Source organism: Phalacrocorax aristotelis, chromosome 1, assembly GCF_949628215.1.
Source record: "Phalacrocorax aristotelis chromosome 1, bGulAri2.1, whole genome shotgun sequence".
In the NCBI taxonomy this organism is placed as follows: Eukaryota; Metazoa; Chordata; class Aves; order Suliformes; family Phalacrocoracidae; genus Phalacrocorax; species Phalacrocorax aristotelis.
The window spans coordinates 212195099-212210392 of NC_134276.1; the positions used below are offsets into that span (position 1 = coordinate 212195099).

Consider the following 15294-nt stretch of genomic DNA (forward strand, 5'->3'; position numbering starts at 1 on the left):
GAAGTATCTGCCAGGTAAAGTTTCTGTTTGCAGTTTTTCTAGTAGCAGTCATTGATAAGGGAATAGCTTCAGGGAGGAAACCTAAAGGAATTTCTGAGTGTCTTGCAGCCAGGCATTCCAGTAATGCCTTGGGACCTGGGATTTCCCCCTTCCCCCTCTGTGAATTCTTTTGTGATTTGTTACTGCTTTGGGATGGTTAAAGAAGCTACTAGAATTAATGTTGTTCTTGGGGCGGTAGCAAATCCTCTACTACTCCTAGGAACATTTTAAATATATTTAATTTTTTCTTAAACCTACAGTTTAAATAATATCATCTATGTTACATCGTCTATTTAGAAATGGCAATTATATGAATGAATTTTATACTTAAAAAATTATTGTTGGTCTTAAAGCAACAAATCCAAACGACAGTCAATGTTTTGTAAATAAATAAGATTTTAAGCTTTAACTGGAGATCATTGGAGCACATATTTAAGCATATATTTTTGTCAGTGTTCCCTGGTATTTATTTTTTGCAAAACTCTCCAGCTGGCTATGAGGACAAAATAACTTAATTCCTTCCCCTTCCTCCCTACCCTGTATAATGTTAAGGTTGAATGGTCGCAAGAGCATTGGCTGATGGGGTTTGCAAAACAGCCTAAACTTTGTATGAGCTCCTAAAGTAGGGTAAAAGCTGAAAGCAGCGTTTTGCAACTCTAAAGGCCAACACCGATTTCATGTTTAAAGAGCCCGTCCTCTTTCAGGCCTTTCAGGACCAGGCCACAAGTCAGAGAGCCGGATAAGCAAAGTGGCCTCAGTCTTCCTGAGATGGCACAGAAAACTAGAATTTGAGCAAACCTGAACAGCCAGAAGGCACCTTCCTTTGCTTAGGTCTCCACACCAATACGCCCCTGTTCAAAATGCTGCCAGGTTCTGCGCTCCTTCGTACTGAAATCTCTAACTCACTGAACGACGTTCCCTCTCAAGCGTGAGATGTCACCCAGGATCATTTGTTTGGTATCTGTTGGAACTAGCGATTTCAGTCCTTCATCAGAGAGTGACTGAGCAAAAGATATTTAAAAAATAAAAAAATCTGCACATTTCCTTTTTAGTTAGCAGTTAGCATTTATATTATCTAGTCTTTTCTTAGCTGTACTTGGGTGCATGGATGTTCTCATTTGATGCTTTCATTTATCTATCTCTGTACATCACCCAGCTGTGACGGAGGCATTCAGTTTTCTTTTGTAATAAAACTTTTTAAGACCATAGTTGTGCTTTTCTAAGTAAGAAGAAAAGAACATTGCTTTTTGGAATTCAGGGCAGGTACAGCTCAAGGCCAAATTTTACTACTCTACATTGGGAAACACAGAGTATGACTAATATACGCTGACTAATATATTGTGGAAAGCATTATAATTGTTCAGGTCTTAATAGGTACAACATAGAAATAACAGAAGAAACTACAATTTATTTACTGCAACTTTTTGAAGAACTTGTTTCTTTCCATCGTTGGCTGATGAATGCCATCAGCAGAATTGTCCTGTTAACTTTCAATAACGAGCTGTGAAAATGATAAGCTGCAATGACATAAATTAAAAAATGCACCAATTATTTTACGGACTTTGTCTCCAACCTGCACAATATGAATTCTTTTCAGGTCTTGTTATGATCAAGGTCTCTGTTAAATTATATTAATAGTTATTATCTTCTAGCAATAACCAATATCAGGTTTTGTGGTCTGACTAGTGTGATTCGGCTTAAACATGTTTTTCTTTTAATGCAGTTCAATAAATGGAAACTGGGGATGAACGTGCAGTGTAGCAGATGCTGTTATGCTGATAAATATCCAGGGAGCAGTGGCGTAGTGAGGTTGGGCAGGTTGGAAGTTTATTCTGCAAGGCTGCTTTTGGTTGTTTGGTTTTTGGTGGGTTTGTTTTTTCGGTTGGCTGGTTGGGGGTTTTTTCCTAGTGAAGGAAAAAATGTGCAATAAAAGTACTAATGGTAGAAAATACAGGTGTGGTGTCCCCCTGCCATTCATGAAGCGCTCTTAAAAATTCCGCTTAGGTTCTTGTACTGCTCTTACAGCAGTTCTGTGCTGATTGTGATGGAATTGTACCAATTTACAGTAGCTGAGAGTCTGACTCATACTCTTATTCTTGATCCCATGAGTCTATTAAAGCAGTGAACATGCTTTTAGAATAGTTTGCTAATGATGGAGATTACTGCATTGCCAGAGGCGCTCTTCAAATAGCAGAGTTCATTATTCTTCCTTTTGCTAAGATAGAGGCCTACCTGCTCTTCTCCATCAAACTTTACTCTTTAAAAAAATGTGTTGCATTTTTATTAGCTCTGTAATGCATTTCTGCAGCATGCTGCAAAAATGAGCTGGGGAGCAAAGAAATGGAGAGCAAAGAATTGTGAGATGCTCTGTTAAATGTCTCTAAATTAAGCTATTGATTCCCCCCCCCCCCCCCCCCGCCCCCAGTATTCTTATTTTGCCTGTAGCTTTTTAATAGGTAACAATATGATAAGCAACTGATTATTCTCTCTCATTCTGTTTCTTGGTAATTTACGTGTAGCCTTGCTGGAAAATAGTCCCTATCTCTAAAATGTTCTTCATATGTTCCTTACTACTTTCTGCGAGGTGCCTGTTGAAGCACGTGTCCAAGAGCAGTCACTTATGCAGCTAACCCTGCTGATTTGAGTAGGTATACAGGTGAAATCTCTCCAGAAAAGAGATGTAAGGACTGGTGTCTGAATGTTCTTGTCAGCAAAAGAAGTTACACTGTGATGCCAAAAGTTTTGGGTAATAAAAATCAAAGAAAGAAGCCGGGTGGCTGGAATTTGGTGATAATCAAAGAAGTATTAAATAGGAGTTTTAATATAACTTTAATTTCAAAATTTTGGTAGAAAAATCTGGACATCAAAGCTTAAGGAAAGAGCGCTAAGGTTACTAGGAGAGTTGTAAAGTTGCTGGTCATAGTGACACACAGCCACTAGCCTTAATTGTTTAGGCACAATAAGTATTGCCAAACGCGTTAAGTGGTACAGTGATGTGCTAAAAGAGCAATGTTGATTCTTAACAGTTCAATTATGAATGTAAATCTTACTGCATTTTGTATATTGTCATTCATTAGGGACTTGCTGCCATTTCCCTCTCCTGTTTTTTCTCAGCTTTGTGAGACAGGGTCAGACCTGCTTGTCAGGAGGGTGGCTTAACTCCTCCCTCCCTTGGGAAGAAAGTGTGCTAAGTTCAGTCTCTTTCAGCTGCCAAAGACAAATCTTTATTTAAAAAAAAAAAAAAGGTAAAATTGAGTTCTTGGATATTAGAGAAGAGTTGTGGTTCTATTAATTCCCTTTTTTACTAAATATGTGAATATACCTCATTTTGACTGTGTGGAATTTTTCATGTGGCATTATAAAGATTTCCTATGAAACTCCACTGTAGTCTTGTGCTGTGTGCAATGGATTCTGCCCTCTAGTATGTGACACGCTTCCCTGGACTGATTTTGCTCTGAAATATGTGTTGCTAATCAACGTACAGAGGAACTGCTGTTAAAACCCCCCACAAATTTCAGGTGTATTTAACATTCTTTCCTTTTTGCCCTAGCGTACACTGAGGATATTCTTTTTACTTAGGAGAGAAATTGAAGATTTCTTATGTTAGTAATTGAGATCCGGATGCTTTTTTTTTTTTAGGTCAATCTTCCTAGCGTTCGATACCATTTTTTCTTGCATATGTTCACAGGGAACTACTTCTAAAAGAATGTTTTTATTGCATTTCTGTAAGACAAAGCCCGGTTTGAAAACACAGCAGTGATAATAAACACTAATGAAGAGGTTTTACAAATTTCACTATTTATCAGTTATGGAACTCCTGATAAGTTGAAATTAATCTCTCCTTATTATGCAGCGATGGAGTGATGGGGCTAAATTTCAGACAGAACTTTCAGAGGCCAAGGTAAATAGGCAGTTTTATTTTAAAATTACTCACAGTGGAAGAGTGAATTGAACTTGCTGTAAATTTTACTTAGTTGTTATCCATTCTGACTCTTCTAGAGCTCTGCTTCCATGGTGGACAATGAACTTTGATTTCTGCATTTGTGTCCAGTTGTGGCGGCAGTTCTGTTGTGATCCTTTTGTTTGCCTTGGTGCATGTGAACTTATTTCTAAAAGCACGAGATGTGTATGGCAATTTGCAGTGATTGCTTTCCTGAATTGATGTCTTATTTTGCAATAGCATGTCATCCAAAATACTACTTTAGAATGCGTTTACATTGCTATGAAGAACTCTTCAGTGCTTTCGTTGTTCTCTTTTCCTCACATGTGCTATTGAACCAGGACTTTTTTGCCAGCCTGATGGCAACAGTGTTCGTTTATTCAAAACCTGTTCCATGAAAATTGTCCTAGCAGAAGCGAGAGGAACCTGACTTTCTCTCCCAGATGATCACAATCATACTGGATCTTACAGCGTTCACACGCCACTTGTGTTCTTGGTGGTAGAACTTCACCAGGAGAAGGAGGAAGTGCCTTACTTCTGGTCTTGTCTAGGTCACTGTCCAAGACAGGCTTGCTTTAGAATATCATGAAGTGAAAGAGGCTATTTCAACCCAGAATCAACTAATTTTAAGCAAAGCTTGCACTCACCTATTTTAGACCTGTTTGAAGACAAGCTGCCAACCACCTGTAACTCAGACAACTATTGAAGAACCTGCCTCCTGGGCTGGTCTTTATAGCCACAAAAGGAGAGAAGTAGGATTTTAGGTATATCTCTTCCAGCCATGTTTGGTTGTCCAGTAAATTTTGGCTTCCGTTGGCAAATAAGCAGCTTTGCCTGTGTTCTGTGCTCTCTTAGTTGCAATCATTTTTTTAATATCTACATGTCTAGAATGTACCAGTATACTTGAGTTCCTTTGCAAAAGTATTTAAGACGTTCTTCCCTTTAATTCAGTTTTGTTCATCTTAATTAAATTTTTGATTTTTAAGAATCATTTGAAAGGGGTTTTGATTTTTTTTAAAGTCTTCCCTTTTGTGTTTATCATGATGATCTCGCATATGGTTCTTCTACTGCTCTCCCTTCACACAGGTTCTTCCCATGGAAGGAATGAATGTTCTGTTATCATTTGGTATATTTCAGAATGGTACAGAACTTTTTTTCCTAAAACTGTGTTGCAGTTGTGCCCATTTCTTTAGCTTATTCTTAGGACTGGAATTAAAATTTGAATTTTAAATCCACTTTTTCAGCTGAGTTAGTCCAGGCTGTCACTTCAACAATCCTCTGCAGGTACAGAAAGAAATGAGGTGAATGCAGTCCTGCAGATTTGATTGCAAACACAAAAGTAAGCTATAGGATAATTCTGCCAACTAAGGACAAATAGTGTGGTTTTGTTAACAGCTGCTGCTACTTGATTGGAATAAAAGATCACACACTGTGTACTAGGAATTCATGGACTACTTCCTTTTATGAAAGAGCTATTAGGTAGCAGAACTGAACAAATGATGGAATACGGTAATACATGATTTAATTTATATAACGTACATAAAGCAATACGCACTGGTTTTGAGTTACTGCTTAAGCCCTAAAATGGAAGGATTTAACATAATCGTTATTACCAGATGTACTTCCTACTATATTTAACATTTGTAGAAGATTAAAGTAACTGGATATAGGGAATGGCCAGAGTGCTTCACTGGCACCGACTATGAAGAGTGCTATTGCAACAGCTTTTAGAAGTGCAAAGCTGCTGCTACTCTTGACCCAAGTGAAAGAGCCACCAAAATGGAAGTTTAGACTGTAGAAGATTGTTTCATAAAAGAAGCAAGCATAGGTACATAAAGCATTGAGCTTCAGCAGTGAACAAATATGTTGTGCTGGAACACTACCATCTTAGTTAATTTAGGTTGGACACTTTGCATAGCACATGAATTTTAATACAGATGAAGCTGCCAACATGTAAGTCCTGGATCACTATTAATATATACTGTAAGTGATCTTTACAGTAACTAACCTTCAAGCAGTACTTAAAAGCAATATATAGCTATATAAGCTTAAGGAAGAAGTCCTAGATGTGTTAGACATTTATATAAAAAATGTAAATCAGAAGCAAGACAAAGAGATTAATTCCCTTTCCTTTCTCTTTTAGCTTCTGAGAATTTGAAGGTAGCTTAGGCAAATTTTTCTTTCTTTAAACTTGTTTTAAAAACACTTGGAATGTGGTTCTGAGAAGACGTTTTTAACCTCAGTGTTTGTTTATGTTCAATTAAAGTGACATCAGAAATCACTAGAAATGCTGCTGTGCTCAATTATGCAGATTATAGATTTTCTCAAAGGTTTTCTGATTTTGAAGCTAGGAAAGCTTCAAAGTCTGCATACAGAACACGTCTTTTACTAAGGACACAAGAAAGCGTATATTTTAGCATTTGGCAGTGAAAATACAGGTATCTTTTTTTCTGTTAATTTCTCAATATTTTTTTTTATATTGGCAATAAAAACTTTACAGTGAAGTTGTCTTCTCCCAAGCAGGAAAGGACTTTGCTAAAAAGTCACCACTTTGAGATTTAATTGAATTTGATACATCTTTTGATTTTCATCTTCTCTTTGAGAGTGCACATTACTTGAGACTTTCAGGACAGGAGCTACATGTTCATGGCACTGTGCTGTATATATTGGCAGCAACATCCACAGAATCCACAAATAATTATAATTAAAACCTAGTCACAAAATCACATGTGATCCAATCTTTTGCCAGCATTAAATTCTTTCTTGCAGCGTATTTTCTGATAATTATATTTTGGAATATCACATTGGCTTATCCCATATGTTAATTGCTTTGGCTTGCTTATGGACTTTAACAAAACTTGTGAAAGCTGCTTTTAATGTACTGTAGTCACCACCCCATACTGTGCAGAGGTTATTCAGTGAAGATTCAGAGTGGGTGATTACAGTAGCAGAGCTCCAAATATTTTGATGGACACACACAATCAAAATTTGTGAGCTATATAAACAAAATGTGTAATGGAAAGAAGGAAGTGATTCATAGAATTTTCTCTTGGGGAAAATGCATCACTTAGTTTAAAAAAAAACACATTCTTGCTTTCTCCTTAATATTTTTGGAAATCTTTTCCGTGTATTATTGGTTTTGAAAATGTCACTAATTGCCTGTAAATTCCATTCAAAGGTTGGAAGATTAAAACAAAAATTCCTGATCAAAATTCTTCTGAAAATTAACTCGTTTGGACTAAAGGATCTGAATTCAACACTAAGTTGTGCTTTAGGTTTGTGCTTTAGAGAGCAGAATAGCTTAATCGTAGGTCTAAAGAAAGGCAAGACATTGAAATATTGTTTTATTTTTACTTGTAATGGTTAATGACTTTTTCAGTTGACTTCAGAAAACAGTTTACTTTGTAGCCCATCCTGTGACATAATGCAGACATGAAAATAGATATTAGAAGTAACAATGTTGTATGTCCTCTGAATGACACAGTATTATTCGTCTTCCCTTCTATAAGATGATTGTGAAGCACTTGCCAGCTAACTTTAGAACAAAGATCAGTATGTATGTGTTATGACATGAGGCAATAAAAGCTACCTGGAAACAGTATGTCTATATATAAAATAAGGTGTTTTGTTGCAAAGCACTGTTGTAACTATCCATAATGGTGTGTGTTGCTTTGACAGTTTTACGTGCCCTGATTCAGAAGCTGAAGGGGAGGCAGACCTAAGAGAACACCTAGTCCATGTGTGTGGTGTTGTATAATTGGTTTCTAGTGTGAAGATACTAATTTTTTGTCTAGTACAGCTACTATAGGCTCCTACAGCTCACTTCTGGTAAATGACACAGCCTAAAACTGTTCATGCTTGGGAAGATTTACTTTTTGATAATATATTTGAGTACTAAAGTATCATTGTGATTTGTTACTCAACAGCCTGAGTTCTACATTGTACAGCAAAACAACTCCATTTATACTAAAGCTTTCCTTGTTCAGATATCTTTCAGATGAATTCTTCCCTTCCTTCTCATATCTTACCTGTGCATGATCACTCCATAAATTTATTTCATGACACTTTTGCTTTTAATTTTTATGCTTTTGTGGATGTTTCAGTCACATGTTCCTTGATCATAGATGTTTCAAAACAATACAGATGACTCACTTTTTTTTTTTTAAGAGATCATTCAAAATAATTCACAGAACAATAGGGTTTGGAAGGGACCTCTGGAGATCACCTTGTCCAACCCCCTGCTTGAGTAGGCACACCCAGAGCAGGGGGCACAGGACCGTGTCCAGGCAGGGTGTGAATGTCTCCAGGGAAGGGACCCCACAGCCTCTCTGGGCAGCCTGTGCCCCTGCTCTGGCACCTGCACAACAAAGGGGTTTGTCCTCATGTTTAGGTGGAACTTCCCGTGTTTCACCTTGTGCCCATTGCCCCTTGGCCTGTCATTGGGCACTACTGAAAAGAATCTAGTCCCATCGTCCTGACACCCACCCTTTAGAATTTTTTAGGTATTGATGAGATCCCCCCTCAGTCTTCTCTCCTCCAGGTTGAACAAACCCAGGTCTCTCAGCCTTTCCTCATAAGGGAGATGCTTCAGTCCCCTGATCATCCTGGTAGCTCGCCACTGGACTTGCTCAAGAAGTTCCATGTCTTCCTTAAACTGGGGGCCTCAAAACTGGACTCAGCACTGCAGATGTGGCCTCACTAGGGCAGAGCAGAGGGGGAGGATAACTTCCCTCGTCCTGCTGGCCACACTTCTGTTAATGCAGCCTAGGATACCCTTGGCCTTTTTGGCCACAAGGGCACGTTGCTGGCTCAGGGTCACCTTGCTGCCCACCAGCAATCCCAGGGCCGCCTTAGCGAAGCTGCTTTCTGGTACATCAGCCCCCAACCTGTACCGGTGCAGGGGTTGTTCCTCCCCGGGGCAGGACCTTGTACTTGCTCTTGTTGAATTTCATGAGGTTCCCCTGGGCCCAGCTCTCCAGCCTGTCCAGGTCTCGCTGGATGGCAGCACAGCCTTCTGGTGTATCAGCCGCTCCTCCCAGCTTGGTATCATCAGTGAAGTTCCTGAGGTTACGCTCTGTCCCTTTGTCCATGTCATTGATGAATAAGTTGAACAGGACTGGCCCCAGCACAGACCCCTGGGGAACACCACTAGTTATGGGCCTCCAACCAGACTCTACCCCGTTGATTGCAACCCTCTGAGTTCTGTTGTTGAGCCAGTTCTCAGTCCACCTCACTGTCCTCTCATCCAACGCACACTTCCTTAGCTTGCCCATGAGGATGCTATGGGAGACAGTGTTGAATGCCTTACTGAAGTCGAGATAGACAACATCCGCTGCTCTCCCTTCATTGACCCAGCCAGTCACACCATCATAGAAGGGTGTCAGGTTGGTCAGTGCGATCTCCCTTTGGTGAATCCATGTTGACTACGTCTGATAACCTTCTTGTCCTCTGCATGCCTGGGGATGACATCCAGGATGAACTGCTCCATCACCTTTCCAGGAATGGAGGTGAGGCTGACTGGCCTATAGTTCCCCAGGTCCTCCTTCTTGCCCTTTTTGAAGATTGGAGTGACATTTGCTGTCCTCCTGTCCTCCATGACCTTTCAAAGATGGTGGAGAGTGGCTCAGCAAGAACATCTGCCAGCTCCCTCAGCACTCGAGGGTGCATCCCATCGGGGCCCATGGATTTGTGAGGATCCCATTTGCATAGGTGATCTCTGACCCAATCCTTCTCAACTGGTGGTAAGTCTTCCTTTCCCTAGATATTCTCCTCTCACCTCTGGGGGCTGAGATGCCTGAGGGCCAGCCTTAGCAGTAAAGACCGAGGCAAAGGCGGCATTCAGTAACTGTGCCTTCTCTGCATCCTGCGCCGCCAGGGCCCCTTCCTCATCCAGCAGTGGGCCCACTGTATCGCCAGTCTTCCTTTTACTGCTGATGTGTTTAAAGAAGCCCTTCTTGTTATCTTTGACGTGCCTTGTCAGATTTAATTCCAAGTGGGCCTTGGCCTTCCTCGTCACATCTCTGCACACCCTGCCAACATTCCTATATTCCTCCCAAGTGGCCAGTCCCTTTTTCTGCATACTGTGAACGTCCTTCTTCCATTTGAGTTTCTCTGGAAGCTCTTTGCTCATCCATGCGGGTCTCGTGGCTGCTCTGCCTGACTTCTTCCTCCTAGGGATGAAGGATCCCAAAGTTCTTCACAGTGCAGTGGCTAATTCTCCCTGGGGTAAGAAGGACTACAGCAAGTAGAGGGTTTTTAAGCAAGTGTTGTGTTTTGAAATAGAAGTTATGAGAAATGAAAATACAGCTTACAAAGAAATTTTGAACATAATGGTTCTTAGGGCAAGTAAGCTTTGTGGTAAAGACTTTTACTGTATTATGGTCATTCTTTGCCACTTTTTTTTTTTCCTAATTAAAAAATGAGTGTCAGGGTTTATATAGCTTGGGACTGTGGAGAATTAAATTGACAGAAACTTACAGTTCTGGGGTTATCAACCTATCAAGGCTGCTGATTATTGCACTAAACATCTTCCATCCTTAACTGAAGCTGCAAGTGACAAAGGAGCCTTTACATTTCTGAAATTTTATGTAAGCCAAACTAGAAGAAGGAAAATGCTGTGATTTGACCCAGCAGGGAGCATATTTGGATTTAAATTCAAATGTAGGAAAAGAATGTATCTGATGAGTGAGTAATAAGAGAAAGCCTTCCCTTGTGTTTATATTGAACAAATGTATCAAAGTGCTCTTTAAAGAAGACTGATTTGAACAGCAGCAGTGGGTAGGTGACTGTAAGCTTGTTAAGTCTGAGACCTTCGGATTTATTTAAACTACCACTGTTACTTGAGGAGGCTAATTACAGCACAGCTTAATGGTCAGACCCATAGATCTGCACGTTTCATGTTCTGAAGTGTGAGATATTTATGCATTTAAGATTGCTATTTCTCTTAAGTTATCTTGAAAAAGTAATGAAAACACATGTTAGCCATTGTGGTGGATTTAAAGATATGAAATCCAGTCATTGGTTATAAGCTAATAAAGCATTTTCAGTCAAGTCCTTGTTCTCCAAAATGAAATCCTGTTGATTGAACTTCTAGGCTTTATAATCCTCACCAGAAGGTGGTAATAATCCAGACTGAAAGGTAGGAAGGAGACTTTGGGCCGGTGCTGCAGATCACCACCAGTGGGGACCACGGGTGGAGGTCCTGAGTTCCAGTCAAACCCTGGAGTCTAGTATTTCCTCCCAGTGAAATGTGTTTGAGGAGCCTTCTAGTAGGAAACGTAGCACACCTTCGTGTGGACCCTGCTCCATGTTGGAGTTAGGATTTGGTCCCAGTGTTTTACAGCTCCCAATCCTGGAGACAACATCTTCACAGCTTTCTCTTCAATGCTGTAACCCTAGAGCTGCTTGACAGCAACATCCAGGGTCCTTGAGCCGCTGTTGGGTTGAGATGCAGGCTACCCAGCCTGCTGGTGGGAGGCTGTAGTCTTTATGCCTGGGGCAAAGGCATGTACTAAGTGTAATGAGTCTTGATTCCTGTCTGATTTAAACAGGTGAATTTACTTTGGATCTTGCTGTATTGTGGACAAAAGCATGTGTTAAGATTTCATTTCTGCTAAGTGAGACCTTATTTACATGGATTCAGTTAAAAGCTGTCTCTGACTCCTCATTTAGATATCAAGTATTTTGTTTCCAAGCTAATTATGTTAATCAGTCCTGTTCTTCTTTGTATGAGAAGAATTCCCCATAATGAATATTACTTGAGCTATTGAAGGAAAGCAGTCATCTTAGGGCAGGACGTGGCTATATTACGTTAATATTGTTTACTACTTCATGTTATTACTTGGTGAAGTACACAGATAAAACCATGAAAATAGTTTAAATAGGCTGTGGATGGTGGGAGAAGATTGAACACTAAAAGAAATATTGTTATACCTTATTAGGTTGGATAGACTGGGGAAGGAAGGGGAAGATTCATCACTGTAAAGAAAAAGAAGGTACAATAAAGTTACACTGATTAATAGACATTAACTGATTTTGAGTCTGAGCCCACCTAATCCTAAAAAAAAAAAAAGCAAACACCAAAAAACAACTATAAGGTGCTTCTGCATAAAAATTACATACCCTACCTAAATGAAAATCTATTTACATAAAATATCATTAGGGGCTTGAGAGAGTTTGCCCACGACACCTTTCTCTCAGTCCTTGCAGGATAAATTTGAATATTATGTGAGTACGTGGGTGTAGTTAGTGCAAATTAGTTAAGTGAGAGGAAGATCTCCAGGAACTCTTGCGTTCCAGTCCAGTGAGTTACTCAGCAGCCCAGGGCAATTCGCTCAGCTTCTGGGCTCTTTTCCTGGTGCTCAACTGCCAGTAGCATCTCAGGGAATAAAAACATTGGGCTGGCTTAATGTGCTCCTGTGGAATTTCAGTTCTTAAATTGTGTAGGTATGTCGTATTAGTGCATAGCTGTACAGCTAAAGAAGTAATGAGGAATGTGGTCATAAGTATGCTGCTGGATTAATTTAGTGAGGGAGTACAGTGTCTGCTTCCCAGGACAAAAGAGCCTTCCTTCATTGCTCAGTCGATCCAGCTATGCCTTTCATTTGTACATTGATGGGAACTCGCAAAATTAGCAAAGAACAATTCCTTAATAAATCATTGTAAGTCATCTTTACTTTGTGAGAAAATGAGATTTGATTAATCTTTTGTGTGACTCTTTCACGCCAGATTAGTAAATGTGAAGATAAACTGTCAAGCGGTACCAGTTGTGTAGCCGTGTCCTGTGTGGGGACGTGGAGCCATCAGATCGGTGTCTTGCACACTGCTGGAGGCTCTGGGGGAAGACGAGTCTCTTGTGCGTGCAGCTGGTGTGATATTGTAGGGCCACAAAGAATGCGGCTGCTGTGTGAGGCTGATGCTTTTGGAGGAGGTAGACAGTGCCTGCAACTGAGGAGGTGGTTCAGCATGGGGAGAGAAGTCGTGAAAGAGTTGAAAATTTTAAGTGATGTTCAGAAGGCTTACCAATCTTTGTTCTTAAAACCAAACAAAACAACAAAAAACCCCAAGCAGATTAGTAAATTGTCTTTTTCTTCCCCTTTGCTTATTTTTTTGACTTCTGTTCAAATAAATTTAATTTGGAGGTGATATTTGGCATACAAAGGGCTTGCTTTCAGTTTGTTAATTTAGTTTTATAGGATTGTGTGCTATACTACGAGTTTTATAGTGTTTACAACCTCAGATATCAGTGAATATAGGCTATTTCTAGTGCGTTAGACAGATGTTCATCAGGGGTTTTCTTGAGTTTTGATCTTCAAGAGAATTTTCAGATACTCGGAAAGCACTTCTAAATGAATGGATTATGCTTTTTGCAGTGCTGTTCAAAGAAAACACTCTTGGTTTTTAAATTAGTTTCTAGGCTGTTTACTGGAAACCTTGACTTGTGTGTGTAGTCTCTGAAAAGGTGTTGATTGGAGCAAGCTTTTCTATTAGATGAAGTAATTAAAATGGATTTCTTTATTCAAATATAACATATAAAACTGAAACTGCATCTTTTAAATGAAATAAATGAGATAAAATATAATTAAAGCCTTTTACAGGTTTGATACAGATCTAAAATACTGGGTTTTAATGCCATCGCTAAGGAAAGCTGCAATCGTGTGGGTAGAATTTTTTCATAATATCAAGACTCAGTAGGAAATTTTTTCTTTTTAAAAAGGATTTCACATAATGCCTGCTTTTTAGTCCCTTTTAAACAGGGTTTTGTTGGGTGGGTTATTTACCTGATCTACAGAGCAGAAAAAGGGAGCCTTGCTACTTACAGATGAGCTGTTGTGTTCTCAGAAGCTGTGGATAAGGCAGGCTCCTTGGGCATCAAAGTGGTCCAGTTACTTTTGATAAGAAAAACACAAGTTTCTTTGATAAGAAAAAGAGAAGTCAGAGCACTCAGAACGAAACTAAAATAATATAAAATCTGAAAATGTATCTGTTCAAAGGCTGCTTTTCAAGCTTTCAATTCGTAACCTGCCTATTTAGAGTTAGGCTAAGTGAAATGAGTGTATTTTTTAATATTAATTAGAAACCTAGTAATAAACTGATTTTTTTTGTTGTTTTTTTTTGCTATTTCCTCCCTATTACTCAGAGTGAGTTTTGCTGAGTTTTGAGAAAATGGAAGTTAACTTTCCTCAGACAAGTGAAGTCTCACTGCCTTTCACAGCACACAAGTAGTAAAGGAAGAAAACCTTTTATAGGGGTATTTCAGCTAAGAGTAGTATGGTCTAATAAAACAAAAATTCATGTAGGTTTCAGTTCAGTAATACAGCACAGGGTGCTTTTACTAAAGAAAAAACCCCTTTCTGTTAAGTCCTTGTCTTTTGAAGCTGTGCAACTACTTTGATTTAGAAGGTTTAAGATTGAAATAATTCTAGTTCTGTACTTAAAATATTGAGTTTTACTGTGTTTAAAAAATAAATTCCAAGGGTTCCTGTGTGTCATTGTCTTAGTTCTCTAAAGTTCAGAGTTCTTGTTTACTTGTTACAACATCTAGCTACTCTAAATGATTACGTGTAAGAACCTATACAGAAATGATTTTGTGCCATCAGTAACCAAGAGTAACATGAACTTTGTCTTTGTTTTCAGTCCAGAGGAGCTTCCTGTCCATGATGCAGCAATAGAAAAGGTAAGTCCAGTGTCCTGAAGTTCACGTTTTTTGGCTAGGAAGTAAACATTTACCAATTTACAAGTCTCTCAATATAAATCTTTGTGAAATGAGGAGATGAAGCATTTTAGTGACTTGCATTCCCAAAGAAATAAGTTCTAAGTCCCAGAAGGACTGAAGTCCTTGAGGCCATGTTCACTCAACCACAGATCCCTTGGGGCCCTTGCATTCTTACATTTACTTACTGCAATGAGACATGAGTTTTCCTCACCCATTATATGACCCAGTAAAGGAAATGGAGCTACTTAAGATGTCACACCTGGCTCTGCCCTGAAAGAGCGAGAGCTATTGTCTCTGTGTCATGAGCTGTCATCAGCTGTGCTGGGTGGATGGATTGTCCAAGTGAGGTGGTGGCTTTGATGCTGAGGTGTACATTGCCACCCCCTGAGGAGTGTAGTGTGTTTTTCTAATTTGGTACATGGTGACAAATATCCTGACTGCCACTGAAACGTGATGACCCACCTTGTAATGTTCAGTTGGCGAGCCAAGTGTATTCTGGTCATGCAAGACCTGTCAGCAGCTGGTACAGGCCTTAGTCCAAAAATCCTTCTGCTGCTGGAGGGTACTAGAGGAGAAGTGTGAGAACTGATGTTCTGGGATC

At 39.5% G+C, this 15294-nt stretch overlaps 1 protein-coding gene across 11 annotated transcripts in view; it reads left to right on the plus strand.

The window, feature by feature from the left end:
• USP6NL (USP6 N-terminal like) overlaps positions 1 to 15294 on the plus strand; it is a 129598-nt gene that overhangs the window by 65376 nt on the left and 48928 nt on the right. For all 11 annotated transcript variants that reach the window (XM_075081623.1, XM_075081616.1, XM_075081622.1 and 8 more), the window contains one exon: positions 14615 to 14654. In XM_075081623.1, coding sequence (XP_074937724.1) covers positions 14615 to 14654 — 40 coding nt within the window. The remainder of the gene's footprint in view (positions 1 to 14614; positions 14655 to 15294) is intronic.